General features: G+C 52.9%; 11 protein-coding genes across 12 annotated transcripts; 5 read left to right on the top strand and 6 right to left on the bottom strand.

The window, feature by feature from the left end:
- Position 1: 1 nt before the first annotated feature.
- HMPREF1120_03012 (uncharacterized protein) lies at positions 2-3,480 on the bottom strand. Its single transcript, XM_009157063.1, has 3 exons — positions 3,067-3,480; positions 2,708-3,019; positions 2-2,657 (listed from the first exon to the last, which is right to left on the bottom strand). Exons 1-3 carry the CDS (start codon positions 3,067-3,069, stop codon positions 1,806-1,808), a joined length of 1,167 nt encoding a protein of 388 aa, XP_009155311.1. The 5' UTR covers positions 3,070-3,480; the 3' UTR covers positions 2-1,805.
- On the top strand, positions 73-2,754 carry HMPREF1120_03013 (uncharacterized protein). The gene is made up of 2 exons (XM_009157064.1): positions 73-620; positions 678-2,754. Exons 1-2 carry the CDS (start codon positions 281-283, stop codon positions 1,232-1,234), a joined length of 897 nt encoding a protein of 298 aa, XP_009155312.1. The 5' UTR covers positions 73-280; the 3' UTR covers positions 1,235-2,754.
- HMPREF1120_03011 (uncharacterized protein) lies at positions 3,350-6,896 on the top strand. Its single transcript, XM_009157062.1, has one exon. It carries the CDS (start codon positions 3,677-3,679, stop codon positions 5,054-5,056), a length of 1,380 nt encoding a protein of 459 aa, XP_009155310.1. The 5' UTR covers positions 3,350-3,676; the 3' UTR covers positions 5,057-6,896.
- On the bottom strand, positions 4,773-7,045 carry HMPREF1120_03010 (tRNA-specific adenosine-34 deaminase subunit Tad3). The gene is made up of 3 exons (XM_009157061.1): positions 6,370-7,045; positions 6,266-6,317; positions 4,773-6,200 (listed from the first exon to the last, which is right to left on the bottom strand). The coding sequence occupies exons 1-3, from the start codon at positions 6,443-6,445 to the stop codon at positions 5,090-5,092; spliced, it is 1,239 nt and encodes a 412-aa protein (XP_009155309.1). The 5' UTR covers positions 6,446-7,045; the 3' UTR covers positions 4,773-5,089.
- A 344-nt stretch (positions 7,046-7,389) lies between these two features.
- Positions 7,390-9,572, bottom strand: HMPREF1120_03009 (uncharacterized protein; the record flags this gene model as incomplete). The annotated part of the gene is made up of 5 exons (XM_009157060.1): positions 7,390-8,222; positions 8,283-8,595; positions 8,743-9,030; positions 9,081-9,308; positions 9,372-9,572. 5 exons carry the CDS (start codon positions 9,570-9,572, stop codon positions 7,390-7,392), a joined length of 1,863 nt encoding a protein of 620 aa, XP_009155308.1.
- A 1,285-nt stretch (positions 9,573-10,857) lies between these two features.
- HMPREF1120_03008 (RuvB-like helicase 2) lies at positions 10,858-12,381 on the bottom strand (the record flags this gene model as incomplete). The annotated part of the gene is made up of 3 exons (XM_009157059.1): positions 10,858-11,823; positions 11,876-12,322; positions 12,373-12,381. The coding sequence occupies 3 exons, from the start codon at positions 12,379-12,381 to the stop codon at positions 10,858-10,860; spliced, it is 1,422 nt and encodes a 473-aa protein (XP_009155307.1).
- Positions 12,382-13,068: 687 nt separating this feature from the next.
- Positions 13,069-15,657, top strand: HMPREF1120_03007 (uncharacterized protein; the record flags this gene model as incomplete). The annotated part of the gene is made up of 1 exon (XM_009157058.1): positions 13,069-15,657. One exon carries the CDS (start codon positions 13,069-13,071, stop codon positions 15,655-15,657), a length of 2,589 nt encoding a protein of 862 aa, XP_009155306.1.
- A 1,071-nt stretch (positions 15,658-16,728) lies between these two features.
- HMPREF1120_03006 (uncharacterized protein) lies at positions 16,729-18,769 on the top strand (the record flags this gene model as incomplete). The annotated part of the gene is made up of 3 exons (XM_009157057.1): positions 16,729-17,790; positions 17,864-17,976; positions 18,061-18,769. The coding sequence occupies 3 exons, from the start codon at positions 16,729-16,731 to the stop codon at positions 18,767-18,769; spliced, it is 1,884 nt and encodes a 627-aa protein (XP_009155305.1).
- Positions 17,766-23,965, bottom strand: HMPREF1120_03005. Of its 2 annotated transcripts, none has more exons than XM_009157055.1 (2): positions 19,421-23,965; positions 17,766-19,363 (listed from the first exon to the last, which is right to left on the bottom strand). In XM_009157055.1, exons 1-2 carry the CDS (start codon positions 23,630-23,632, stop codon positions 19,145-19,147), a joined length of 4,431 nt encoding a protein of 1,476 aa, XP_009155303.1. In that variant the 5' UTR covers positions 23,633-23,965; the 3' UTR covers positions 17,766-19,144. The 2 variants fall into 2 exon arrangements, with proteins under 2 accessions (XP_009155303.1, XP_009155304.1); XM_009157056.1 differs by having other exon boundaries at positions 17,766-19,354.
- Positions 23,966-24,011: 46 nt separating this feature from the next.
- HMPREF1120_03004 (uncharacterized protein) lies at positions 24,012-25,290 on the top strand. The gene is made up of 2 exons (XM_009157054.1): positions 24,012-24,435; positions 24,494-25,290. The coding sequence occupies exons 1-2, from the start codon at positions 24,419-24,421 to the stop codon at positions 24,996-24,998; spliced, it is 522 nt and encodes a 173-aa protein (XP_009155302.1). The 5' UTR covers positions 24,012-24,418; the 3' UTR covers positions 24,999-25,290.
- Positions 25,118-27,393, bottom strand: HMPREF1120_03003 (uncharacterized protein). Its single transcript, XM_009157053.1, has 4 exons — positions 27,274-27,393; positions 26,461-27,202; positions 26,362-26,397; positions 25,118-26,308 (listed from the first exon to the last, which is right to left on the bottom strand). Exons 2-4 carry the CDS (start codon positions 26,488-26,490, stop codon positions 25,502-25,504), a joined length of 873 nt encoding a protein of 290 aa, XP_009155301.1. The 5' UTR covers positions 26,491-27,202; positions 27,274-27,393; the 3' UTR covers positions 25,118-25,501.
- Positions 27,394-27,473: the final 80 nt, after the last annotated feature.

Genomic DNA, 27,473 nt, shown 5'->3' with positions numbered 1-27,473 from the left:
GGGGGGCTGTTCGAAGTTGACAAAAGCATCTGCCAGCAACGTAGAGTATCAGCGGAATGGGGACCACCTTTAGGGGTACGCAGGAATACATAGGTAGCTTGTAGCACTGCGGAAAACCGACGGTTGATGTGCTACGATGGATCGTATGGACTCGAAGCACAACTTTGATCTCGAACGGAAGAAGTCCGGCGGGTGACGTCCCTTATTGCACCATCAGCATGTGAATTAACCCACCCCCCTTCCCGGAGGCATCGGCTGTCTGTTTGTCTCTGTGGTCTTGATGCGAACTTTGGTCAGACTTGAGATTGACAATACAGACACAGCTCGCTGCAGTGACTTGCGGCCACACTCAGAGATGGCAACTTCCGCTCCAAGGGTCCTGGTCCTGGGCGGCCATGGGAAAGTCTCTCTTCTTCTGCAGCCGATGTTGCTCGCAAAGAGTTGGCACGTCACCAGCCTGGTGCGGAATCCCGAGCATGAGGCCGAGATCCTCGCTCTGGGAAAAGATAAGCCCGGTAAAATCGACGTGCTAGTGGATAGTCTGGAAGATGTCCAGGAACCAGCTCAAGCCCAACGGGTGCTGGACAAGGTCAACCCGGACATTGTGGTGTGGTCTGCCGGTAGGAGTGTCACGGAGCGCAATACTCCCTGATTTGTCTTTTTGACGAGACTTTTAGGTGCCGGCGGAAAAGGAGGCCCCTCCCGGACCCGGGCTGTTGACATGATTGCGGCCAAGGCGTACATAAGTGCTTCGCTGGCAACACCCAGCATTTCGAAGTTCCTCATGGTTTCCTACATCGCCTCTCGTCGAGGCTATGCGCCCTGGTGGACGGACGAGGACAGAAAGGCGGCAGACCACGTCAATCACAATGTTCTTCCGCACTACTACCAGGCCAAAGTGGAGGCCGACGAGCACCTTGAGGCTTTGGCGAAGAAGCGCTGGGACAGTGGCGATAGGAAGTTCCAAGCCATCAACCTCCGACCGGGGACGTTGACGGATGCGCCCGGAACACGCCGAGTTACTCTGGGCAAGACGCCTGCCCGCGGGAGTGTCCCTCGTGAAGATGTGGCCGCTGTTGCCGCTGCCCTCCTGGCAAGAGACGACACACGGGGCTGGTTTGACTTGATTGAGGGCGAGGTGCCAATCGAGGAGGCCATCGACCAGCTGGTGAAGAGTGGCTTTGATGGGTTGGCCGGAGAAGACTTGGAACGCATCCATGCGAGGTCAACGTGAACAAAGGTATCTACAGCCTCCGAAGCTGCACAATGACAATCGCCTGAACAGATACCGGAGGGCGCCATTGCCGGATTGAAATACTAGTATAGGTATTTACTAATAGTAATGGGTATGTAGCCGGGACAGGTCATGGAATCTCAGCCTTGCCAGTCGTCGCCAATTCGAACAGCAACAGCAAATTCTTGTCGCGGTCATGTCGCTGTCTCCGTGATGGACGTCGTTATTAATCTTACTATCGCTTTGTCAATATGCTTCCCCGCCTACTAGTAGTATTGGAGGTAGTCAGCTACCTGCTTTGGTAGGTTCCCTGGTACTGCTTCCGAGTTTGCCATGCTTGTTTTATCTGGCATGCCATTGCTCAGGCCAGGTCTGGAAGTAGAGGCTGGAACGACTGCTTGAGAGCACCTTCAGCTTCCTACGGACACACGCTTGCTCAGACCACGCTGCCTGATTCTGGACGGCTATCGATGCTGGTTCATTCTCCCCTTCAAAATGCATGCTCATCGAAGGGCCCTGTCGCCGCCCATGCTGGTTGAAAACAGGTCGTGGATGCGCGCCAGTGTCCTCTTCAACTCGGCGGGCGCCCTTTGCCTCCTGAACCAGCCTTGCCTTTGGCTTTCGTTTCGACGTCGCTGTTAACGCCACTATCTGTCCCTGCAGTCCGCTTCTTGGCTCTCAGTGTCTGGCCTTGTCCCTGGAACCGTGGCTTCACCTCATCAGGCGGCACAGGCTCACCATTTTCATTCCGCTTCCGCAAGGGCTTGATCTCGAAGCCAAAAAAGAGCTTGTTCGGTGGTAGCCGGAGTGGCTGGGGTCCATTACCGCGACGCGGGAGTGCCGCTGCCGGAGCATTAGTGGACGCACCTGCAACAGGGGTAGAAGCATTCGGTGTTGGGGCTTTGGAGCCCTTCTTGGAATTGAGTTTGTGCCCGCCATAAAGGAAGTTCGATGAAACCGCCCGCGCGCCGGCCTCGGCAGTCGTTGATGAAGGCGCAATGCTTGCGTAGTTGATCGACTGGGCCATTGTTCCTTGAAAGTGGATGGGGCCTCCATGAGGCTTTCCAACACCGCTTCTTGGGGTGCTGGTGCCACTCGTCCGCTCTGGGGGGACATAACCGACTGGCGGCGCGAAATCGACTTCCAGATCCGTTTCCATTGTCACAATGGCATGCGACTCCGTGTCCGGTCTAATCTCCAGCACAGCAATATCGTACGTTTGATCATTGTATTCAAAGGTAAAAACGTCGCCTTTGGTGAGACAGGAGAAATTTCGGAAGGCGTTTTCGAGTACAGCTCTGGGGTCGGAAATGTCTAGGAAAGCGGGTGACTGAGGTTGTAGTTTGATAAACTTTCCGGGTGGCAGGTCGGTCGATTTGATCTGTACAAGATCTCCCGGGTCGAGCTCGAGAGTTCTCATTAACTGCGCCCAAGTCATCAGCAAGGTCCGCGGGGCAACGGCCAGAGGCATACCCATTGCGGCAAGTATATTCTCCCTTCTTCTGCTATGAATTCCAGAACACCTGCATGCGTCTTCTTTCCCGCGTTTCCGTTCACAAGCTCAAAGACCATGGGATATGCAATGTGCAACTTGGTCAACTTGTCCAGCGCCGAGGGAGGCAAGAAGACTTTCCCACCGTAATTCACGCTCTTCCGGTCTGGGCCATTCATCATCACCACCGGGTAACACCGGTAGTACTCATCGAAGCGACGCATGGACATGCCCACAGGAGGCGCGCCGCGCATAAACGACGGATAGCCGATCATGTCTCCTTGATAGTACGACTGAGCGTGGTCAGTAAGAGTGTGCGGGGCGACGAAGGGGGACGTACCATGACGGCTGTACAGGGAGGTTACAACGCAAATCTTGTCCTCTACTGCGGCTCAACTCGAGGGTACGAAAACTTAGGCGGTAGTCGTAGACAGGGAAATCCGGGGATGAAGCGGGCGTAGAGGGGAGTGGCAGAGGTTGATTCTCCTGGTGCAGTCTAGCGGGATCTTTCCGGCAATCAGGGCAGTACGCACGGGAAAGACAGAGGACATAGGCATCGACTTGAAGTCAAGAAGAGACAAGCAGTGGTATTGAAGCGGTATCTGTGCAAACAGCGGATGTTGCTCAAATCAAGTGTCGTCCGGCTGCAGTCCCAGTGCAGTGCCAGTACCTACAATTAGGTATGCACTGCAGTGAACGATGGACTCGGAGAAGATGAGGCTGCAGCCTCTGACGTCGCCGCCACTTAATTATTGTGATTACTGCTCTTGGATTAGAGCGAGTTCCGTTACTACTACTAGAGGTCACATCCACCACTGCACTGCACACTACCTAGGTACGCCATCCGTCTCAGCTCCTGGGAGTTTCTTCTCGAATTTACCACTCAAGCAGTTGACAGTTGCTCAACCACCAAAGCCTGGCTCCCTTCGTTTGGTGAATGCGAATCCGGCATGTCGTGGAATTCGGGGCGCTCGAAACGAGCAGCAGAGGACTTTGTCCGCACTCGGGATCATGAGGATTTCTACGGCCAGCCTACGAAGAAGCCGCGCTTCGACGTCCGTAATCCTTCGGCTTTAGCTCCCGACGCGCCTGAAGACGACGACATTCTCGAAGCGGACGTTATCGGCACCCGTGGGCAACAAGTGCGCCGAGGGGCAGTCAACATCGACGGGTACGACTCCGACTCTGACAATGACAATTTCAACGCACGCGCAGACGCCAAGGCCAAGGCAAAATCCGCCAAATCGCAAGAGGAGGAAACAAATGACATGTTTGCGGAACTGGACGAGGACCTAAAAGATGGAGATGACTCCGAGGGCGATGCTGGAAGGCGAGGAGGCAACAAAAAAGCCGTGCGGTTCCTAGATGAAGATGAAATTGAGGGACAGGTCAAGTCGTCCAAGAGTGGCGGTCATGTTTCTGCAAACTTCAGTCTCAATGGTAGTGGACAAGGAAAGTCAAGAGCACAAGACGACGAGGTGGAAAGCAGCAGTGAAAGTGAGGTAGACGATGAGGTACGAGCAAGTACAGGAGACCTCGACCCAGAGCTGGGTGCTGGAGCCAAGAAATCACATGCTCCTAAACTCGATGCCTTTAACATGCGCGCCGAACAAGAAGAAGGCCGATTTGACGACCAGGGCAACTACGTTCGTAAAGCAGCCGATCCGGACGCCAAACACGATATCTGGTTAGAGGGCGTATCGAAAAAGGCCATGCGGAAAGCCAAGGAAGCCGCCGATAAGCGGGAGGAAGAGCGAAGAAAACGTGCCCTCGAAGACGACGCAAAGCCGACATCGCAGGTGCTGGCTGTATTGATACCTCAGTTAGAACGCGGAGAGACGGTGCTTGAAGCGCTTGCTCGACTCGGAAAGGGAAAAGAAAAGAAACGTAAATGGCAAACAAAGACAAAAACCAGGAGGCAACATGAGCCACCTGCCGAGCATGCTGGGGACGAAGAAGACGACGCAGCCGAAAAGAGCAGGAAGGAGAAGATCGAAATGATTACGGGAGCGGCCGACATCTTGTTGACCAGAGGTCAGCCAGAGATTTACGATGCTGAAAGAGAATTGCTCATTCGACAGTATCAAAGGGAGACCGGTGAAGAATGGACCGATCCTCCGGCACCCGACACAGACGAATCTCCTGCTGATGGCTCTGAGGAACAGATGTGGGAGTACAGGTGGACTGATGCCAGAGACGGCGGTGCCATCAATGGACCGTACAACCGCGACACCATGAAGCAGTGGAATGATGCCGGCTATTTTGGTGAAGCGGTTGAGTTTCGTAGAAAAAACGGCGGAGACTGGACCAGGGTGGCCGAGTTCGCCTGAAAATGATGCCTGATATTCCGGATAATTGACTTCCTAAGCATGGAATATGTCCTTGTCGATTCGATCTGCGCCTTTCAGGGTCATGGCGCGGGTGTGCTCGAAAGTCATTACCCTCCAGTTGAGTTCTCGGCGCCAGAAAAGACCATAGCCTAGCGTTTTCTCCCCAGTTTCGGCGGACAGCCCGCCACTTCGAGGCATTCTCCGGGCGAAGACGCAGGCCCTGAATCTAGAGTGGATCATAGCCATAGCACAGCAGACACAAGGTTCGTGGGTGAGATAGAGGTCGAGACCACTGCAGAGGTAGCCTTCGCTGCGAGATTCCGATTGCTTTTCAGGGAGAGAATCGTGGTCAACCAGTGTGACGTTGCGAAGCCCATTTGTCAGATCGCGAAGGACCTTGTCATCATCTTCGTAGCGCGCTTCGATGGACGTCACAGCCTGACCAGAAGGAGTTTCGGAGCAGGTGGCCAAGAATTTGTTGTGCGACCCGGCTTTGATACGTCGGCGGAGTTCCTTGTTGGCAACCATGGCGATGGCCCGCATGGCGGCATGATATTCTGGTCTTCCCTCCCCATGATTTGCCATCAAGGACTTGTGGATTTTTGGGTCTTCTGACCACCAGCGGGCATCACCAGCAACCGCCATTACCGCACCTGTTTCTGGATCAACGACGACGGCTCCGACACCACGCCCGTGACCGGCATCGTGAGCCTCAGCTGCAGCCTGAAAAGCCAGTTGTATGTACTTGTCCGCCATCGGGACTTCCAGGGCCGTGCGTACCCGGCGAAGTTGATGAAGGGGTGGAGCATCTTGGACGACCTGAGCGGCAGGGTTGAAGATGGATGGCCAATAACGTTCACTCCAAAGGGCAGCCTGTTCAGCACTCAGAGGAGCAAACCGAGGGACAACGGCATCAAAGCAGCGTGGCAGGCCTTCAACATCGATGTGTGGCATGAGCGTAGCTTCTATGTCCTCCCAAGGGACAACGGTATTGGGCAACAAGAGGAAGACGGTCTGAAGACCCCTGGCGTCATAGTCACGGCGCCATGCCAGATCCAGCGGTAAGTGAACCAGCGTGCAGAGGCGCCGGAGATGGCTGAAAGAAGGATGCTTGCCGCCGGATGGGATGATGGGTTTGACAATGCTGGTCAGAGTTGTCAGCTTCAATTGCCCCTAGTCACACGCAAAGTTTGGGGGAAACGCCCGTACCTTAGAGCCTTGCTTGTCAGTTTTGCCGGGATCTCCACGACAAAGGCCCGCACTGGCGGAGTAAGTCAGCAACGCGGACACCGGTCACCACGACAGCAACTCACCGAACTCCTCGTCAGACCGAGTCTCGTGCAGAGTCTTCAACGGCTCAAGGAAGGGGACTGGGACTGGTTCCGCCATGGTTTGGGAGTGTGGTTAGGAGTGTCTGCATGGTCTGCGGGAGAAGAACGAATGCAGAGTGTGGTGCAGAACGCGAGAGGTTGAAATGAGAGTTGAGAGATGGGAAGTAGGAAGTAGGAAGTCGCGACTGCCGTTTGAGAGTCTAAGGCGACTGCCCTGCTACCTTCCTTTCAAGTTCAATTGTTATCAGTGCAGCCTGAGCGCAGTCTGAAACTTGAATGACAGTACAATGAAGTCGCAGTCCGTTGTTGTCGTCGTGATACTAGTAGTAGTAGGCCAGGTGCGCAGCGGGCCAGCTGGACGAAACGGAAGGCGCAAGCGCAGAAATGAAGAACTTGAATCACACTGCACGCCTCAGCCTTCGCTGCAGAACTTGAGAGAGACTGCAACCAGTGCGAACCACAACGCCTCCCGCCAATAAGAGAATCAAAAACAATTATGTACAAGCCCGGCGACAACTGCAAAGAACTTGAAGCGCTGAGGTTGATTCACGATTGAATTAGATCCAAAGTTTTAAAGGCGATGGAAATCCTCCAATCGTGTTGCCTCATTGAGCGCTTTTTCATTCGAATCCAATTGTTGTAGTCAGTACTAGTAGGAAGTAGTAGTGCAGTGCAGGGTGCAGGCGAATGACCGGATTATTGTTGTTCCGCTGTGAACTGCGGCCTCCTACAAAGTATTGAGACACTTCATCGCCGGCTAGATGGGGGTAGTATAATTATCCTCACTCTCAAGGCATCGAAGTAGGTACCTATATTTCACCTGAAAATCGCTCCAGACATTACAAAATGAGTCTTTGATCGTGCCGGCTATCCCTGATTTGCTGCCTTTAGAAGCCCCAGTATGTAGTGGAAAGGGCGATTGACAGCAGAGTATCAAAACTCGTTCAAAATTCGCTGGCATCCGGAGCCAGCCAGGAATTCCAATCACATCATTCTGGCCACTCAGACATGTCCCTTCGTTTCAAAATCCATCTCCTCGTCCGAAGGATGGCCCCGCCTGTGTCCCGCTGAGGACTGTCCCAGAACGCCTTCTTTCTCCATCCGGACAGCGGTATGGTTGGTCAAGTATTGAGAAGGGTCCTTGATAAATAATGCGCAGATGATGGCAAGCACTCCAAAAGGTATAGAAGCCCAGAAAACCCGCTTGAAAGCGACCGCGTAGGCCTCTCTAATGGCTGTGGCCGCCGCCTGCTCGATTGCTGGGGTAATCCCAGGGATCCCCTCAAAGGCGCCCGGTACTCCCTGTGCGTTCTGCACCGCGGCCGAGGTCACAGCGCCGAGTGACTCTGAGGACAATCCATACGCGCTCGCGACATGTGCCATCTTCTCAGGGATTTGCTCTTTGACGACTCCATGAAGGACGGTGTTGAAGACGGCATTCCCCACGCTGCCTCCTCCGCTGCGGAAAGTCCCAATCAAGCCAGATGCTAGTCCGAGATGGCGCAATGGAACATTCAGTCCCGCTATCACATAGCATAGGAGAGTGATCAAGGCAAATGGGCCCATGCCAAAGAATTGAAAAGTCGTCCAGCCCGTACGGTTGTTGGGCACCACGCCGGAGTATGCGGCCACAAAGACCGTCTGTACCGTCAACATGACGACGACTTGTAGCTTCAAATGGCCGACCTTGCCCATGACAAGCGTAGCCAGACCACCAAAGATCACTTGAGCGATGCCGTTTGGCAATGCAATCACGCCGATTTGGATGGGATCTTTGGTGAACATGTACAGCGAGCCTTGGGGAAGAAGTCCAGCAAAAGAATAGAACACCGCCCCTGTCGAAATTAGCCTGCAGAATCCTTTTTTTTTTTTGAGCGCCCGGGTCTGGTACCTACCCGCGACGAAGACGACAACCAAAAGCACCGTGAACTCGCGTACCTGTCGGAACAGAGAGAGTGGAAAGAAAGGCTGCTTGGCCAGGGTGAAGTCATAGACAAAGCATGCCAGGAGAGTGCATATGCCTACCACAATAGGAGCAACAGTTGAAGCTGCATTCCAAGGGTGTGCGTCGGTACCCGCCCACGTCAGCCCGATCAGGAAGATGGTTAGCCCAGCAGTATAGAGCAAGAAACCAATGTAGTCGATCTCCTTCATTTCCTGCCAGCGAGACTTGTCCCAATCGTACTGTGGCCGAGAAGGCGGAAAATACTGCAGCAGGTCAGGTTTCAGCCCTATGCATATACGATAGACTAGACAAGCTGGACAACAACGGGTGCTGCCGCGCATGGACGAACGAAGCTCCCTCGTGTATCCTCCCATGTATCCTCCCAGATCGCGAGAATTTGTGCCACTTACGAAGAGAAGTGTGCCAACCATACTTAAGACACCGTAGATGATGCCAATGTAGTAGCACCACCGCCACCGAGCCGCCGTGTCCGAGTTTAGAGACGTTGCGATGAGCGTCCCTGCTGCCGCCCAAGGTATGGTCATGGCACATTCCGTGAGGCCGAGCAAGCCTCGCCATTTATTGGGTACCAGTTCTTGGATGCCCGCATACGAGACGAAGATGATTCCACACCCGAACCCTATGACAGTAGAGCCCGCCGCCACTGTGAGGGTGCTATTGGCAGTTGCCGCAACAATCTGTGTGCCGTAAGCATAGCGCTCACATACGAGTCGAGGGGAGACAGTACTGATCCAACGATCGCAAGGATCTCGCCTGATACTATGGTCCATCTCCTGCCGAAAATGTCTGAGATGGCTCCCGCCATAGAAAAGCTGACGGAGGAGGCAATGGACCACCCGCCAACAATCCATGAAATGTTTTCCGTATCGCCAAGGTCGGTACCGATGGGGACGAGGATCCCGGTGACAAGGACGAAGCCGCAAGAGATAGGACATACATAGGAGAACGACAAAGACTTGATGCATGGCATTAGTACTCGGTTGACCACGATCCAGGTTGGATCTGCAGTCTAGCTTACCGCCACTGCGAGCAGAGTTGTCCAGGTTAGCGTTTCAGCCTTTTCGGGGTTATCTTCGATGGCCGCTCTGTGCGGGTCGTCGAGGTCCAGCGGGATATGTTCCAAGTGATCCAAGTGTCCATAGCGAGGTTGCGATACAGGCCCTTCCACGGCTTCAACCTCGGACCTTTGAGGCTTGTCTCGGAGCGCTTCTTCCATCATCGACAGCTACTGAACGAAGTTCGTTGGAACTGCCCAGCTGGGTTCCCAGGGGAAGGGACTCGGACACAGCAGCATCGTCGCATTGTTTTTATTGCATGAGACGGCCCTTGTAGGCTTAAGAAGGACGACCATCTGCCGTCCCGTTCTAGGCTCTTATGGCCGACCTCTGGGGCCCGGCTTGTCATGGATCTTGCCGTGACGGTGTAGCTTCAGAGGTTGATTATCCAAACTTTATTCTGGGCACCTGCTAGACTTGTCGCTTCTGGAATCTCAGTGGTCATCCGGCTATTTTCCTGGATGAATTTCGAAGGGTGTTGTAGTAGACAAACCAGTAGCGCGATATTTCCCCATCTTCCTTGACATGGGTAGCCTGCCATCGAGGGGAAGAACATGGGCGCCATTCCGTTGCTAGCAGTGTCCGCTGATATTGAATGTCTCGTTGGCCCATAGGCCATAGCTGCAGTATATCAAATGAGGTCCACGTGGAGTTTCGGATGACGGGGTCATAAGCCCGGGTGATACACTCTAGAAGAACTGCCGTTGACGAGATCGCTTATTACTACTAGAAGCCGTACCAGCAACTAGCGCTCCTCTTGACTCCGTCTAAGGGGGGAAGGCCAGAATACAGCCATGGAAAGCCTTGAATTTCTCATCTGCTCTGCTCTAAATATTGTGGATCCAGAGGAAATGCCTGTTGCTGCTATGGAAGTACAGTAGCATATTCAGTGCAATTGCCTGTTTTGGGTTCCATGTCTGCCCGCAAAGACGGAGCTGAACCCTCCGCCCCCAACACAGGTAGACACAGCAACTGTTGCCGCATTTTCCTTCTGGGGAGGACGAGATTTGCCATATACCTGATCCATGGAAGCCAGTCGTGGAACCGGTCCAATGCCGAAGGGTTGTCGAGCGCAGGGCATCACTACTAAGTTGTGATGTGTAACGCCGATTCAATCTCAGACGGCCTCATCGTAGCAAGAGCCGCCACCAGGTCAATATTGTGCAAGTGGTTAGAAAGAATCATATCAGCTGGAAAGGATTATGTGCTCCTGCAGTGAAAGGTAGCCGCGGGTGCACCCCATCGTAACCATGAAAGGTGTGCTAGCAGCATTGCATTGGCATATTGGCTACAGCTTTTGCTGGGCCCGTCCAATCCGATTGCGGGCGTCCTGGTCCACTGACTGAGGCCAAATCGACGACTTGCGACGCACTCTTGACCAAGGAAGAAAGCAGGCAGATCAAGCAGCCTGTAAAAGCCGGAAACTGTCCATTATTGAAATTGCGACTTTCAAGCTGTATCCATGGCGTCGCTGGTGTTGCCGTTGGTGCCATTCAGGACAAAACTGACCTCCCCATTTTCACTGATGAATTGTTTCTCAAATTCATTCACCAGCCTACTAGATCTCGCCGGATCATAGAAGAGCTTGTAACTTCGTTGAACATCCTCAATGCTAACCTCCTTGGCACGCCGTTTTTGACTCAGTAAAGTCGACGTGGTAATGATGTTGCTGGCATAGCGAAGACCCGATTCCTGACCAATCTTCGTGAGCAAGGCTAGGGCGTCCGCCGATAAGTCAACCTCTTCTTCCTGAGCTCGGATGGCAAGAATTTGGGAGATTTCCTCGGGCGAATACGGTTGAGTGCTGATGATGACAACGCGGTCGAGAAAGTCCAGGGGTAGGCCATGGGGCGAGTTGTAATTAGTCCCTCGGATGCGCGTGTTGCCTCTGTTGCTCGCCATGATGACAATCGGCGCAAGGTCCGCTTCCAATGCTCGGTTGATATATGAGTAACATTCAATGTCCAGCATGTGCACCTCGTCAATGAAAAGGACTCCTGGAATGATCTCTGCTTTCCCCTCCTCCTTCCACTCGGCGACCTTTGTATTGATCTGGTCACGCACTTCGCTTCGTATCTCGCCCGTGTCCCCGGAAAATAATGCAAGAAATCCTTGAGTTCTGGAGTTGATGACATCTATCTCGTGGAGAGATACGGTATGAACCACTTCTTTTCGAACCTGAAGTTCGCCTTCGGGACATTGCACAAACTTGGTGTCTGCGCCCATCGCATCATAATCTCTCGATCTGGTGTATGATCTGCCCAGCTTGGTGATTTTGCCGGATGATTTGTCGATTGAAATGACGTCTCCAGCCATTACTCTTTCTTTGGTCATGGAGTCAATCATTTTAGTGCCCATGTCGTAGACGGTCTCCATGTCGGTAGTTTTGATGGTAAGTTTACCCTGCTTATTGCCCTTGCCTTATCGTCAGCAGTTGTCAAGGAGGGACGCCTGGTTCAGATCTTACACCAGACACGCTCCTGTCAATCTGGATCTCCACGACTTCTCCTTCGATGATCTCACTCTCCTCCTTGATACGTACGCCAATGGACTTGCGAAAGGCCTGAGTAAGGGCTTCGGTCTTGGACATTTCCAGGGAGAAGATTTCAGATGAGGCAAGCATCGTGAAGGGCACATCTGGGCCTAGAGATTGTGCCATAGCCAGAGCTAAGGCCGTCTTCCCAGAGCTGGGAGGCCCAGCAACCAACACCGCCCTCCCTGCGATCTTCCCATCTTTGACCATCTGCAGAATCACGGCGGCTGCCTTCCGCGCTTTCTCTTGTCCGATTAGGCCCTGGGACGAACCTCGGGGCTCGAGTGTTGCCAGGTCCACCCCCAACCCGCGGATGTGAGAGTGCGCAGCAATGAGATTGAGTCCGCGGACCTCACGGGTCTCCGAAACGGTAGTTATGGGCTGTTGCCCAATTAGTCCTCAGTGACCGTCATACAGGATGTAAAACTCACAGCCGCCATATTGGAAGGTATGCTGTCGTTGTGAAGAGGCACTTCAGGGGAGTGGCGCCCAGTGTCAAGGTATCAGGCGCATCTGAGGGTACGATACGATACAGAATGAGATATTTTCATATGATGCTCGACCGTTTGCATGTCCAGGAGCGCGACCAGGACGACTGGCACTTCACGCGCGAGGAATTACAGGCCTCGGGGAACTTTCTTTAGTCGGACTCGGCTGCTACGAGCCTCGCTCTAGTGACACTAAATTCTTAAGACTCGAGTCCTAGACTGCAGTGGCTAACAAGTACTCGGTGCGGGTCGCCCTTGCAGTGGCAGTACCTAAATTTTTAGCGTACATGCTACAACCACCACTGGCACTGCAGGTGACTTCTACCACCACTGCACCTACCTACCAAAATAGAACTGGATCCTACCATGGTACATTGTACATTCGCCGCATTGCATTGCGCACCCAAAAAGCCATGCCAGTCCTTGTCTTCGTAATTCTCAGTGCATTCTCGAGTCGTATTTCTGTGGCCTTAGAAGCCATATGCTCCATTCACTCCGGTTTCAAATGCCCGCAAGTACCTGCTTGAGATTGCTGGCGCCGCATTCGGGGCGGTCGTCACGCTTGAGGGGCCACATTAACTTCATTACACTCTCTTTGCCAGGTCTCTCACCAGGCTCAGTCCCTGCATCGGGTCGCTTATGATGGTCTTGCCCCAAGAAAATCAAGGCAATGGTGCTTCTCTTAATATGCAAGGAGGCAATTCAGAGCCGCTTTCCCCCTCTGCCGATACACATGTCGCAAAAGACCCCCGGCTAAGAGTCAAGACTTCATCGCTCAACATCGCGGATACGACCGCTTCGCGCGGGCACAGTCACGCTCATGGAGGAGGCGACTATCTCGGAACTGAAGGAACATCAGCATCCGGGATGCATACGCCCCAGGGCAGCCTTACTAAGCCGCAGGTAGCCCAGCTCACACTATCCGATGCGACTGCCCTTGAGAAGGCACTTGGTACCTTCGTTTCCACTGCTGTTGACAGCAGCCTCTCAAAACGGAGGCGGGATCGTATGCAAGCAGAATCCCGAAGAGCCCAAGTCGAGTACGAGCGCGCGCAACGATCCTACTCTCAATTTCCCGTGTTCGTCGAACACGCTTTGGAAAAGCAGAAAAAGGTGGATGTGGACTACGAGCATTCCCAGCAGGAGGCGCGCAGAAATATCGAAGCCGAAATTACCACAACATCCGAACTTGTGGCACTGTTGTTGCAGACTTTGAGTAAATGCACCACCGGGGCAGGGGCTGACACTGCTCAGGTACGCAAGCTACGCCAGGAATTTGAATCCTTTCGCTCTCTGCAGGCTACCAGGAATGCAGAGTTCCGCCGACATTCTGCTCAATTCGCTGATCTGACCAACAAGCATGATACACTACGGAAGCATGTTGGCACCCTACAAGACAATGTACCGGGATTAAAGCAGGAGAACGAGGCTCTTCGAAGAAGTGTAGACGCCTTAGAAGAGAGGATCAAAGCCATGGAACAGGAACTCCGCACGGTACATCAAGAAGCGAAAACTTCATCGACGAACGGGGGTAAACTCGACCGAGACATTCAGGAGTCCAAAGAGCGGATTCAACAGTTGACAGCCCGTCTAGAAGAGCTCGAACACAACTCACATGGTGTGGAAGCCCTACGAAAGAGCAACAATTTGAGATTCAGTAACCTGCAGACACAATTGGAGCATGCTGAAGGTCAATTGGGGTCCTTACAAAAAGATATGAAAACACATGAGAACCCTGCTAAGGTTGAATTGCCTGTTCCTCAGCTTACAGATTGGCGAGATCGGTTTACGACCATTGAGGAGGCCCTTGAGAGTACCGTGGACGAGACAAGCACTCTCAAGAGAAAGATGTCTAGTCTGGAACAGATATTAGCGGGGTCGTCGGATCGCGTTCAACACTTAGAGGATTCACTAGAAAGCCACATATGTGACTGGAAGTCGTTGAAGAATAAAGTCTCTGGACTTAAGCTCGAGGTTTCCGTCCTCGCAAAAGGCGCCAATAGCAACCTTCAGGCCCAGGTGGAGGGACTTGTTGAAAGGGTTGACAAGTTCACATCCGGTACTGCCCGCGAAAACAAGGCTCGCGATGAACTCATTCAAGAGGAGATTGCGGACATAAACCAGGACCTGAGCGACAGGATCGACCATCTGCATCAACAAGTCATGGAGGTGCAGAAAGCCTTGGAAGACCGGCCATCCACCCCTTCTTTATCGCGCGAGCATCTTCAGACCCTCAACGGTGTAGCTGGTCTGATTCCCAAGCTCAGCGCCTTCGAGGCTGATCTTCGCAAACTCCAGAGTGGTTTGGAAAAGCACAGCCATATGATTCAATGGCAGACTCATCGCTTCGACAACCTTACCAGTGAGTCTCTTGCACGGCAAATGATAGGCCTAGTGAACCCAGTCCTTCCCAAGTTTGAGGCAGGTCTGGTTAAAATCGACAAAGTCGAAGAAGAGATGACTCGGTTCTGGAAAAGGCTGGAACATACCCAGACAAAGGCGGAACGTCCTACCGAAAAGGAACACCAGCCTTTGGAGGACGTTCGAGAAGAGCTCAAGCGTGTGAAAATTGAGCTCGGAACCGAGTACGAATCCCTCGCGAGCGAATTCTGCAACACGCGGGACAACGTTGTCGCAGACGTGAGAAGGCTTCAAGACTCACATGAGCGGGCCGCGCAACAGGTTGCAACCCTGAGCGCCTCAACAGAGAAAAGATTAGGCGAGATCGAGCACCAGATCGAGACCCTACTCACTGAGCTCTCTAAGGAGGACGGTTCACATGCACCGTCGCCAGGGTCAAGGGCCCGATCGGCATCCGTCCTTTTCACTAGGACTCCGTCAGCAGCACAACGGCCGCCATACTCAACAGTTGAACGATCGAATCGAGATAGATCTAGACGCCTGCAAGAATGGAACGGCAGTGGAAAGGCCGACGAAGAACCAGAGGAGTTTGACGTCGAAGAAATTGGAAAGGAGGCTACTATTCTCCTCGAGAGTTTCCAGAAGCGCCCCACACCTCCCGGCACTCGGCCAACAGCTACAGCCGACCACACGGTCAGTGAAGACGCGGGGACCATAACACAGCAGCCCAAGAAGCGGAAGCGTGGTGATGATGCAGGGTTGGACGGACACGTCATGGCACCACCGATCTCAGATGAGACTGTGCTGGTGAAATCGCAGGTCGTGCCCCCAACAGCGAAACGAAAGACCAAAACGAACGATAGATGACTTCATTTTTCCAGCCGGCATTAGTTGTGACATGCCATCCAAAGATTCTAGCGTTCAGCAAGCAGGTCTCCCGTTGTTGTGGTTTGGCGCATCTCCTCCCAGTTATGGCTTCTCTTCCACCAGTTTGAAGCATTCCTACTACGATGGCTTTTACAAGCACTTGTTTGGCTATGGTCGATATCAACCCGCGGTATCGTCCAACACATAAACTGAATGCGTCGTTATGATTTCTATTTTCGGGCCTCGACTGGAGCTAGGGCATGGCTACCAGGATCATGCGCTCTCGTTGCAGTAACAGCAGATGTATAGGTCGGTGCCTGGTCCTTGCTGGTCATGTACAATGATAGCTGCTCCTCTTCGCTGCTGGAGCATATTGTGCTAACCATCAAATAAGGCAGATAGGCTTCCAATACAGATTGCCAATTCTTGCTCTCTTTCGTCCCTTTGTTTCAAGGCACGGCACACAATGGTCGCACAGTCATTGGTTTTTTTTTCTTTCAGTTGACCCAATCCTGCATAGGATATGCCCTCGATCCTGGGATCTGTGTGTTGGAGTCTCAAAATGATTTGCCTGCGGCTCCCCCGTGTCGGGCCCTTTCATGACACCTGGGCAGATGTGCTGACTAACGACCGGTTTCCCACACCAGCTTAGTGGTGGACTTCCCCTGTCCCACGCTCGTATCTGACCCGGACCACCATCGTCCAGTCAGCAGCAACTTTAATTCAGACGGCATGGGCCATCCCTCAAAAAGGAGCCTATTTCCATTCCAACCTCTATTGCTCCTCGTGTCTTGTTCCAAATTAGCCCTCTTCGATGCTGGCAACCGCACCACATCACTATCATTGAGTTGTATACGGGCTGTCTACGGCAGCGTCCCCTTGGACTCGTCACTGTTGAGGCACATGAGTTTCTCACCAGACTCAGACCTGGAGACAGGCGTGGATGACCTGGAAAACAATGGAAGCCACGGTCATGATTTTCACCGTGCACATGCTAGCGGGAGACGTCTCCTCGAGTTTGTACATCCCCATACAGGAAAGACATTACATATCTGCAGTTCCCCCGAGCATATGGAGAAAAAGAGAACAGAGTTATCGCGCGCCAAGACGGTTGACGAGTTTGATGTCGTCCTCCAGGGGTCAGCTGAGCACCTTGAGGCTATCAGAGAGCTACACTCGTATCAAGAAGCGAAGAGTCGGGAGCTAAAGGAGCAACATGGGAGTGTCTATGCCGACATCGAGAAGGTCAAAGCGGAACTGGACACACTGGCCGCCGAAATTCACCAAATCACGGCCCACGCTGTTTCGCTTGATGCGTCCTTTGACCGATATGGGTACTCGGCACATCTGAGGACGAAAGACGACAACTCTGAGACAGCTTCCTTCCATGGCGGTCACACTTCGGCCCGCGATAAGCATGAAGATCGTAGCACTGAAGCTCTCAAGCTTGTGCGCCGGCCTGCCATCCGCCAATATTTCCACAAGGGCTTGCTCTGGAGGTCGGCCAAGGCAGGCGAGGTCGCCTCCTTCGAGCTCTTCGTCGATCTCGTCTATGTCGGAGTCATCGATATTGTCGGAGAGAGAGCTGTCGAACATGCCGGCGGCTTGTCTCTGCTCCATTTCATCATCATCTTCAATATCGGATGGAGGATTTGGAGCGACCTGTCTTTGATCGTGAATTATTTCGAGATTGACGACATCTTCCACCGACTCAGCGTCATCTTCTATCTCGTTTGCCTATTTGGCTTCACGATAAACATTGCTTACGTGTTCGAATCAACGTATACATCCGCCATTGCCTTCTACGTTGCTCAGCGACTCTTTGCCGCCGTGTGGTACGTGGGCACGGGCATTCTGCTACCGAATATACGCGGGACCATGGTGGCCATGGCCATGATGGTTCTGGTCTCTTCCGTAGTCTGGATTGCCAGCATACAGGTGGACTGGCCCGATCAGCTGGCACTGATTTTCATTGGCCTTGCATTCGACGCACTCGGCGGCGTCTTGTTAATCTATCTCGTGAAGAATGCGGACCGCCGGAGAATTCTCAAGCCCGTTGCAAGGTACTTTGAGTTCTTCCCGGCCATCAACATTGAGCACCGTGTGGAGCGCAACAATGCATTTGTGTCACTGGTAAATAATAGCTCTCGGAGGCTGCTGGTTGTGAGGCTGCTATAGTAGAGCTGCTAACATGTCTCCACCACAGGTCTTTGGCTACTCCATCCTTACCATCCTGTTTCAGTCAAGAGCTTCATTTGGGATCCACGCCTTCTTTGGCAAAGGAGTCCTTGGTCTGATCCAAGCGTTCACCTTTAACTGGTAGGTAAATACCCTTATATCCGAAGCTTCTTTCGTCTGCTGTCGAATATCTGCAACCAATAATAGTAATATTTTGTCTTAAAGGATCTATTTCGAAATCGATGCTTACCGCGTTCATGTTCACGCTATCCGACGTCATGCTATCAGCAGCACAGTCTGGACAATGGCTCATCTCCCGTTTATCATGGGATACGTGCTGGCAGCAGCGACGCTGTCGCAGCTTGTCCTGGCACACGACTGCGCTGATGCCAACCCGGAAGATCTGGGAGAGCAGTACGAGGCGAGAAGCGCCCCGGTCGTCCCCAAACCACTTCGATGGTTCTACTGCTGTGGACTAGGGGTTGCACTCATCTCAATGGCAGTGATATCCTTCTGTCACATCCATAAACGCCTGCCTAATGCCCGACTCCGCAAACGTCCCCGACTGGCCATTCGCGTTGGCGCGGCTGTCATCATCATGTGTCTCCCTCTCGCAGACTCAGACTCCCTTTCGTCCCTGGATCTCATCTCCATTACCTGTGCGCTGGTGTTCTTTGTCCTCGTCCTCGATCTTTTTGGTAACACGTGCGAGGGCGATAGTTTCTGGACCGGCGGCTTCTGTTCCCAAGAAAAGAAGAGCCGCGTATATACCGCCAATTGCAGATTGGGCAAGCGGCGACGACGCGAGATCGAGAAAGCAATCCAGAGAGGGGAAAAGGTGTCCTTGCCCGACATAATGAAAAGAAACCCGAGCACGAGCAGCGTCGAGAGCGAGGAAAGCGCCGCCGAAACCTGGCACGGTGGACATTATTGACTCCCCTGCGGTAGCCTAAAAACCACATGATTCTGGAGAGTTGTCACAATGTCTGTGGTACGATAACGTGGACTTTTTACTCGGCTGTTCTCCCCGGGCGGGGTTAGCTGTTCTTATATGTGACGGGCATCTCTTTCTTTTTTTTTCTTTTTTTTTTCGGAAAGCCTCTAGCCTTCTGGACAATCTGCTGCAAATTGAATTCGATACTCAGACACTGAGGCCATTTTGTTGGAAGAGGACTATTGAAGTAGACGACCAAGCTACCAACCTACCCCATATCGGCACGCTTTCTCCATACCCCACGATCGAAGATTGTAAGACTCTCCTATCTAGTCACCATGAGCTGGCAGCGAGTTTTCCCAAAATCCACTTGACTCAGTATCCTTGATTGACCCCAGGGCGTCCAGCAGTGCTTAACAAAGATGCCCTCATGTCCTTTGCCTTCTTGGATACTATGGGCATGATTTGCAAGGCCGGATCTCTGGGATCACGCTCGGCAATGGCCATGTACAAACTTTCCAGCCTCTGAATAAGCGAACTTAATAAGGATGGTGCGTGCTGTGCTAGGTCGGCAATCTCCGGGTCCTGGGTAGGCTTAGATGTTAGTAACTTCCAAGGGCTAAGAAAGTTCGGTAGCAAGTAATCACTTACAGAGAGGTCGACAGCATTGAAGGCAGCAGAAATCCATTCGAGCCGACGGGCAGTGTTGGTTGCTAAAGAGTTACCCAGCGTCACTGCAATTGAGAATGCAATAAGCGGAGACACGTCTGTAGCAAGGTACTCGGGGGTAAAGTGGATGAAGAGTCTGTCGAACAGCTCCGCTGGCTGAGATGACTGGAGCCACCTAACCGAGCCTTCCTCGTAGCGGCCTTCGTTCATCAGCTGGCTGATTTCCTCCAATTCAAGTTCCTCCCTTGTCTTGGGTCGCTGAGGCGTTGGTCGGACAACAGCCTGTGGGGACGATGTCGCGCGTGCGGTCGATACCTGGCGCGACGTTGCTGGTGAGTCGGCCTCTACATGCTGCGCCAGTTGCCGACGGTCCTTGAGAATCTGGCCTTGGAAAGCAACCTGGGTGTTAGACATTTGCTGCAAAGTCTCTGCCGTAGCCTGAAGGACTTGCCCAAGCTTTTCCAGTCTAGTCATGTCGTGTCGTCTCTCGGTTTCCAGCTGGCGGATCTCGTTTCTGAGTCGAACTTCGACCTCTGATGCTGCCTTCTCGGCAGCCGATATTGCAAGAGTCGAAAAAGCGGGAACAACCTCCTTCTGTAGAATATCCGCAAGCTGAGCTTCGGTTTGTTGAGAGATCCGCTGGGATATTGTTTCCGCGATGCTTCGAGTCATTTGAGGGCTTCGCAGTGCAGTGTCGATGGCTACAGGTAGCTGTACGCCCAGCTCGCGCGGTACCATCGAATGAAGGGATCTGGTGACAGTTTCGCCCACCTGATTGCTAACAGCCTGAACAGTGGCAGTGGTCAACGCTGGGACCACAGACTGGTGCATCTGCGCGGCGAGGATACGAGACAGGGCCTTCTCGACATTGTTGGTCAGTGTGGTAGAGACTAGTCGAAGCAGAGCCTCCTGTCGTGCCACTGATGATGCATCTTGTAACACACGATCGTTTTGGATGTTTTGATATAAAAGGTTCAATTCCTTGCGGAACTCTGCTGACACAGACCGCTCGACCTTTTTCAGCTCCTTGTCCAGCCAATCGCCCGAGATGCCGACCGTAACTGCGTCATTCTTGTCCGCGGCCTCGGCCGCGCCTGAAGCGTCCTGCTCAGCCGATGTTGTCGCCGGACCCGTCACACCAGTCCCAGAAGGAGCTTCCAAGCTCTGGGATGACTTCCTTGTAGGGGACGCCGTACGTAGGGTCGGTTTGTCTGTAACAGCAGGTTCTGTGTGCTGTTGAGATTTCTTCTTAATCTTCTTGCTTTCCTTTGCCATTGAACTGTCGCCATTGGCAGCGTCGGCAGTAGACTCGACACTGTTGCCCTGGGCCGGCGCAGACGCAGTCTTCGGGACATCCTTATCAATCAAGTCGGCATCTGCACGCTCCGCGGGAGCAGCGCCTTTCTTGCCAGATTTCTTCTTGGACGTCTTGGCCGGCTGCTGCACTTCCTCGACAGGACTCCTACTTCGGCTACCTTCCTCGATGACACTACCAAGCCTCAACTCTTTCAGGGTCAACAGTCCTTCCTTTGCGGCGTCAACGGTGCGGACAACTTTGCTTTCGGAGTTCCAGCCTAGATCTTCTTTGGTGATGTTCAGACAAGTGACACCTTTCGAGTGAACAATGTAGAGCTCAAACAGTGGCGTTGTTATGTCGACGGCTTTCTGTGCCTCAGAGCTTCTGTAAATTGGCAAAAGTTCAACACTTCTTAACTCGCCCCTCCCGGCGAACGAGATCTCGCGGATCCCACTCATACACACGGTAGAGTCCGGTTTTGGTAGGTCGGGATCCTTCGCTGCGATCCGCTGAATGTAGGCCGCCTGGGACAATGATGAACTTAGAGCATAACGCGGCGCTGAGAGGTGCACGAAGAAGAGTGAGTTCCGAGTTGGGTGGCCGACCACGATGATACCACTATTGGCATGGTAACTGACGCTGCAGATGGCATCTGTCTCGTTCTCGTGTGGGAAATTCAGCTCCTGCACGGCTTTACCGAGCGCAATATCCCAAAGTTGAAGAGTGTGATTCTGTCTCAACCCGACCAGAACGTAACGAAGCGGGCCGCCTTTAACGTAAGGGCGAGCCTTATCAACGAACAAGACAGAAGTAGGCCATGATTTCTCGGCCGGCGAGGCTGTGGAAAGCGACAATAAGGGCACATCGACAGTGGCATCTGCAGAACGTGCTGTGGTTGTAGTGCGCTCGTCGATCAGTTTTCGAATGTCCCAAAATCGTAGTCTTCCTGTCTTGTCCAAGGATACGATCAAGCTGTCATCTTCGCTGAATGTGAAATCTTTTCCGGCTTTACCTGTGGAGATCTGTAAAGCCCGTTCTTGGAAGAATTTCCCAACGTCAACACGGCGATTGTGTTCAGTGACACCATATCTCTCTGACATCGCAGCAGACGGCCAGATCAGGTGGATTGCCTTGCCCCTTCCAACGGCGAAGAACTCCGGGTGACGTGAGCTTCGTTTTGCGCGCGTCTTGAGCACACCACCGGCTGTGTTCTCGTCGGACGGTGGATAGGGCGGAAAAATAAGACTTTCAGAATCAAGCTCATCTTTCTCGAACAAGTCATTCCCCTTCTTTGAGAGGGTTGCATAGTAGACTGCGCCGCTAACACCTGTACCGAGCACGGCTTGATCATCCGAAGGCGCGCCTGTGGTAGAGGAGGTACACATCGCCACATTGAAGATACGGTCATGCGAGTTTTTGAATACTTGACGATCGCTGCCGTCGTCTTGTCGGATGATCCGCATACCGCCGTTTTTCACCAGTGCGTACGCAATGTATTTTGAAGTCGCAGCAGCCAGCGAACGGTCCAACTGGTCAAAGTCCTTCTTCAACCGCGAAATTTCCATGACTCCATCATCCCTAATGCCGACAGCCGAATTGGAAGGAAGCTGCAGGCTAATCGATACAAAGGGCTTGATCGGGAAATTGTACACAGGAACAACTCTGGCAACAAACTCCTTGTTCGGTGAATCTTCCGTGTCTTCCCATTCGTCCCCACCTTCAGCTTGGTTGTCGGAAGGTTTCTCTGTGTTGGCATTCTGCAAAGGTCTCTCATCACTAAGAACTGGGGCGGGCACCTCACTTTGCTTGCTGGACTCTGAAAGGTCCGGAACGGGGCGAGGGAGAGCCGAAGTTGACGCGTCCTTGTCTGCAACTTTTTGAAGAGGCTTCTTCTCCCTGTCAGACGCAGAGAGTGAGACTTCTCGAGAAATGGGGTTGGCCTTCGTCGAGGATGGCAGCCTGGGTGTTAGGATTCGTCTCTTAGTAACAGGCTGGCGAGTCCCCGGGCCCGCGCTTGCTTCGGCAGGGCCATCATCGGCTCCCTCAACACTTGGTTGGGGGATATCGGCAAGGCCAGGCCCGACAGGCGTGCCTACCTTTGGGGTTTGTGAGCGTGAAGCGTTCAAGGCTTCAAATGGATTGGTGTAGGTGAAGATGGATGGGCCTTGAGACGAAGGGTCGGTTGTTGACTTCTCAGTCGGAAGAGCTGTGGCTTTCGCGCTGGTCCCGGAGCCAAAAAAGTGGATTGGCGACGGACTGGTCGGATTCGCCGCATTTGCCACTCCTTTGTCAGGTTTGGTGTCCGAAGTTTGAGGTTCTGTCCTCTCAGTTGGGACCTGTCCAGTGGCCATGTTAGCGGGATGCGCCCGGCTAAGTAGCTTGAGAAGCGCATCTTGAGAAGCATCCCTAGTACTCTCGGCAGATCCCGGACCACTGCCTCCTCCTTGATCTTCAATTTTGAATGGTGTCTGCGGTTTCCCTGCGGAGGCAGACGCTGCAGGACTCATGAACCTCGAAACCAATTCAGAAGCGGACAAGGAGGATCTTTGATCGGCAGACCCTCCTGCAGCGGCCGCGGAGTCTTGCTCTTTCGGGGTGTTTGCGGCTCTTGCAGAATTAGGGGCAGGTCTGGCGTTGCCATCCGGCGTGGGTGCGGACGAAGGGCCGAAGTTGAGCAGATTTAAAAGAGACTGAGCCGTGACAGCAGGGCCTGAGCCTGTGTTGCTAGTCATCTGACTGAGACGATGCTCGGAAGGCACAGAAGAAAAGGCTGGCTGCGCTTGGTGGCTGTTGGTGTTGGGAGATTGAGCATGGACGGAATCTTGCGAAGGCGCAGAGGCATCTTGGGACTTTGGCTTGAGGTTTGAAAAGAGAGCTTGGAGATCGGTAGACGACATTTTTCAGACAGTCCACGACGACGACAAGCTCAATGAAGGCACGGATATAGTAGGCCAAGCAAGCTACTGGACCTAAGCCGAGAGCGAGCCTGTGCAGCTAAGCAGTTCTCCTGTCCTGGATGTTACACCTGGAGTGAGAATGCTGGAGCCGCAATGGGAAACAGCCCAAGCAATCCACTGCAGCACTGCAGTGGTGTTGATTGCTCCTGTATGTCTGATATGCGGCAGTAAAACTGAAGCACGAGATACTGCGAATTCAGCTCCCTGGTACTCGGTGCAGGGTGCAGAGGTAGCTCGAGGGTCCTGTGTGGTTGTCCAATTCAAGTTGGTACCTTACCAGGTAGATAGATATTCCGCGCCTCAAAAAGTTCCGCCAGATACGTGATGCGTACCAGCAGTGTATTACATAATCGTACCAATGACGGGCGGCGCAATTGTGTGCCACACTGCAGCCGTACAACTACTAATATTACTATGTACTACCACCACTACTACCTACTAGTAGGAGATATCCAGTATTGTTTCTTGAAGGCCTTGGTTCATGTTGACCTACTCAGATTCTACATATCCCCTCCAGACTTTCACGGGGCTATTCATTGAATAGGCACCACTGGTTTTCCTCACTGCCTGAGTACCTATACTTTCATCACGGTTCGCCACTCGAAAGGTCTCCAATCGTTCGGGCTCTCAAGCCCGGTGGCCTCTGAAGGCCTTTCATTGCACCTGAGTTGCGCAAATCAGCCCAAGATTAGGACTCGAATAGCCTTTATTGTCACCCCTGGCAAGATGTATTGTTTGCGAAGGTGAGCAAGTCGTTTCGCCGGCGCTGTATTTGTGAGGTACTGACGCTCGATCTCCTAGCTATCTACCTTTACTTCTCCTCCCGTTACCGCTGTCGTTGTCGCCGCTCCATCTCGTCCTCCTATTGGTCTTGACCTACATCCTTAACCGGCCGTGTATATATTGCTCGTTTCTGCTCGTCATACTGTTTGCGAGTTCGTGTCATTGGTCCAATCGCTGCTTTGTCGACTTCCACCAGCATGAAGAGACCGGCTCAATCGCTTCATGGTTCGTGCCCCGGTTATACACCTCCCGATCTTCGGAAATGGCAGAACAGATGAACAGAACGTTCGAAGTTGGCGGGTTTCTGGTGGATGTAGTACGCAGCACAGTGCGTGGGATTGCGCATGCGGCCACGGATTCAGTTTCAGGCTTCTTGAACGAAGCTTGTCAAAGTCTTCCTGAGCATGTAACTGGGCCATCTCCGCCTACCAGCGAGGTAGGCACCGGCGTCCATTGGCTTCGGCAGCTCCTTGGTCGAAATGAATGGACATTGCCGTGTGTCGGGGTCAAGGTGGTGTTATGATATCTGCGCTTGGTCTGATAACTGCAAAAGTGTGGCTCTGTAGACAGCTACTGGGGAACAACTCTGAGCTCGTTTGCTCCCTCCGATGCTTAACGTTCACGTCATTCAGTTCCCGAAGACGCATGTGCAGAAGTAGTTGATCATTATGTTACTATCTATTCTGTCTGGACCTAAAGGTCCGCGCTGACAATAAATTACAGCTCAACCGCGAGAACAGCTGGAAGCAGAATAGAGCGTCTCATGTGTCATGCCCAGATCGATTGATGTGATGTAAAGCTTCGACCAAAAATGCCGTTGTTCCACATTGCAAAATGCCAAACGCTGCGTCAAGGTCGTCAAAGCTCCGGCTGCCGGAGCTGTCCTAGAAATCGTGGGGCCGCAAAGCAGCGACACGCTTCGCGCCCTGATTGAATGGCGGGCTGTGCGAGACAGCGGTCAACGCACTTCTAGTTCAACTCCGCTCGTTTTCGGGCAACGTTGTGCTCGTATTTGGTTTTGGAATGTCACTGCATGGGCCAGTCGTCTTCGGTGATTGAGGACCAGAACACGAACAGTGCCACGACACTCAACAAGGTGAACAGTGTCTCGAAAAGCGCGCCATTGATTTTGCCGTGCGTAGGGTTGCATATGTGAACCGATATGACGTATTCGAATATCTGGCCGATGGCGAAAAGAAGGGTGGCCGCAATCAGATAGACCATTGGCTTTGTCTCTCTGAGGATCCTCAGGACCAGTATTGATTCCAGAACAAAGAACAGGAACATGAAGACCAAGGGCGCGAGCTGATACAGCACGTAAAGCGCAATGTTGCGATGGGGTGGTTGTAGCGAAGAATCCCAATATCCAGTCCAGGAGAAGGCCGTGTCGAGTGCGATATATCCTGTTCCAATGAAGAGCACGAGGGCGCTTCCTCCCACAAGACCAAGCGACAGCGGCGTGCCATCGTCGATCAACTGATACCCAACCAACGCATTCATCAATAGCAACCACGTTGTTGCGGTAATCGCGGCCAGATGAACCGCTGTAAAGCCCTTGCGTACATCGTTATCCAGTGGAAAGCCGCCCACAGTAAAGATCTCGCAGATTTCAATAACGAGAAAGCCGAGGAAGAACAGCTGCATCTCGCGACGACCCACAGCTGCCGCTTTCCGTTCGGCTCGCCATAGCAGGAACAGCGTGCACAGAATGGCAACACCGCAGAGAAGTATGGATCCCAGGTTGGCAAGATATCTATTATTGCTCAGTGTAATGCCGCGAAGGACGCAGCCACCATAGCCATTTCCCGGCGGCTGGTTGTAACTCGTGAGAATCTGCCGAATGTTAGAAAGGAGGAAGGACGAAGGCAATGGGCGTTGAGACATACATTACATATCGGTAGCGTCGAGTCGCGACAGAAGTCCTGCGTACAGAGAGTGTCAGCAGTGTGCCCAGTGGAGGAAGCCTATCTTCGATGGCCTCGTACTTGAAAATTCCCAAATTGTGTAGACCCCATTTGTCGAGCCCGTTTAGGGAGCGTCTGCTCGATGGGGATTGAATCAGAAGCTGCCCTCGACGAACAGCGGCCGGAACTTTTGAAATGGCATGTATGGTCGAAGAGTTGGAAGTATGATCGAGCGGGTGTCTGCGCGTCTCGAGTCTGAAGCGGTCGGAGTAGCAAGACGGAGCAAGATGATGGATGGTTGGATAGCAAGTTGCGGAAGAGTTGTGATATTCTGGGAATGTCTTGTCTCTGAACGACGCAACAGGAGTGGCAGGGGCAGTGGCCGCATCAGGATTGGCCAGCTGCAGTTACAGGACTAGTGCTACTCGTCGTCGTAGTGCAACTGCGGCAAAGCAAAAAGTTGGCAGGGCAGCAGTTGAAGCCCCCGGCCAGATCGGATCGGTCGCGGTGGGTTTTCGCAGTCGGCAAATCAGAGAGCCCGCGCAATGTGGCTGGAAGGAAGCTCGCAGCTGGCCCAGTACAGTGCTTTGGTAGCCAGGAGGATCACCGACGGAGTCCTCGTCCTATTCGAAGCTCCTACATGATTCCAAAGGGTATCAGCGACACCAAATGGTGCCGAGGCGCTTCCGGGTGGCTGAAGTATTATCAAATCTTGTCTTTGCCTGGAATCTGTTTAATCAGGGGTGTTCCATGGTGCCGAGCAGAGATGAAATTGCGCGCCGCCCAACTAGCACCACTATTACTTTGTAGAAGACTTGGGTACCTAGGTAGCAGTCAGACCATCGGAGATTGATGCACCCTTAGGTAAGTACTAATTATTACCACAGTACGTACCTAGGTAGCAGAGGCACAAGGCAACAACAGCTACCCGTACTAATAAAATGATAAGTAGTAGCAGGCAGCGTTGTCAGGCTTCTTTCCTCCTCCAGACACAGGGTACATTCTACCTACTTGCCTACCTAGTGACCCAGGAATCAAGCCGAGACCGCAAACGTCCAACGTGGGAGGGCGGTTCATTAGTAAGCATTCCTTCG

Source organism: Exophiala dermatitidis (assembly GCF_000230625.1).
Source record: "Exophiala dermatitidis NIH/UT8656 unplaced genomic scaffold supercont1.3, whole genome shotgun sequence".
Classification (NCBI taxonomy): domain Eukaryota; kingdom Fungi; phylum Ascomycota; class Eurotiomycetes; order Chaetothyriales; family Herpotrichiellaceae; genus Exophiala; species Exophiala dermatitidis.
The sequence above is the reverse complement of the archived record's forward strand: the minus strand, read 5'-3'. Positions and strand labels throughout refer to the sequence as shown.

Excerpts from the sequence above, each read along its gene's own strand:
- HMPREF1120_03013 (XM_009157064.1), top strand. The coding sequence starts at position 281 with ATGCGAACTTTGGTCAGACTTGAGATTGACAATACAGACACAGCTCGC. Across the intron at positions 621-677 it reads CATTGTGGTGTGGTCTGCCG|GTGCCGGCGGAAAAGGAGGC; the intron begins GTAGGAGTGTCA and ends CGAGACTTTTAG.
- HMPREF1120_03012 (XM_009157063.1), bottom strand. Across the intron at positions 2,658-2,707 it reads GAATATACTTGCCGCAATGG|TTAATGAGAACTCTCGAGCT; the intron begins GTATGCCTCTGG and ends ACTTGGGCGCAG.
- HMPREF1120_03011 (XM_009157062.1), top strand. The coding sequence starts at position 3,677 with ATGTCGTGGAATTCGGGGCGCTCGAAACGAGCAGCAGAGGACTTTGTC.
- HMPREF1120_03010 (XM_009157061.1), bottom strand. The coding sequence starts at position 6,445 with ATGGCGGAACCAGTCCCAGTCCCCTTCCTTGAGCCGTTGAAGACTCTG. Across the intron at positions 6,318-6,369 it reads TCGGTCTGACGAGGAGTTCG|TGCGGGCCTTTGTCGTGGAG; the intron begins GTGAGTTGCTGT and ends TTACTCCGCCAG. Across the intron at positions 6,201-6,265 it reads CTGACAAGCAAGGCTCTAAG|CATTGTCAAACCCATCATCC; the intron begins GTACGGGCGTTT and ends AACTCTGACCAG.
- HMPREF1120_03005 (XM_009157055.1), bottom strand. The coding sequence starts at position 23,632 with ATGTCGTCTACCGATCTCCAAGCTCTCTTTTCAAACCTCAAGCCAAAG. Across the intron at positions 19,364-19,420 it reads TCAATGCTGTCGACCTCTCT|CCTACCCAGGACCCGGAGAT; the intron begins GTAAGTGATTAC and ends CTAACATCTAAG.
- HMPREF1120_03003 (XM_009157053.1), bottom strand. The coding sequence starts at position 26,490 with ATGGGGTCTACACAATTTGGGAATTTTCAA. Across the intron at positions 26,398-26,460 it reads CACAATTTGGGAATTTTCAA|GACTTCTGTCGCGACTCGAC; the intron begins GTACGAGGCCAT and ends CTCTGTACGCAG. Across the intron at positions 26,309-26,361 it reads CGACGCTACCGATATGTAAT|ATTCTCACGAGTTACAACCA; the intron begins GTATGTCTCAAC and ends AACATTCGGCAG.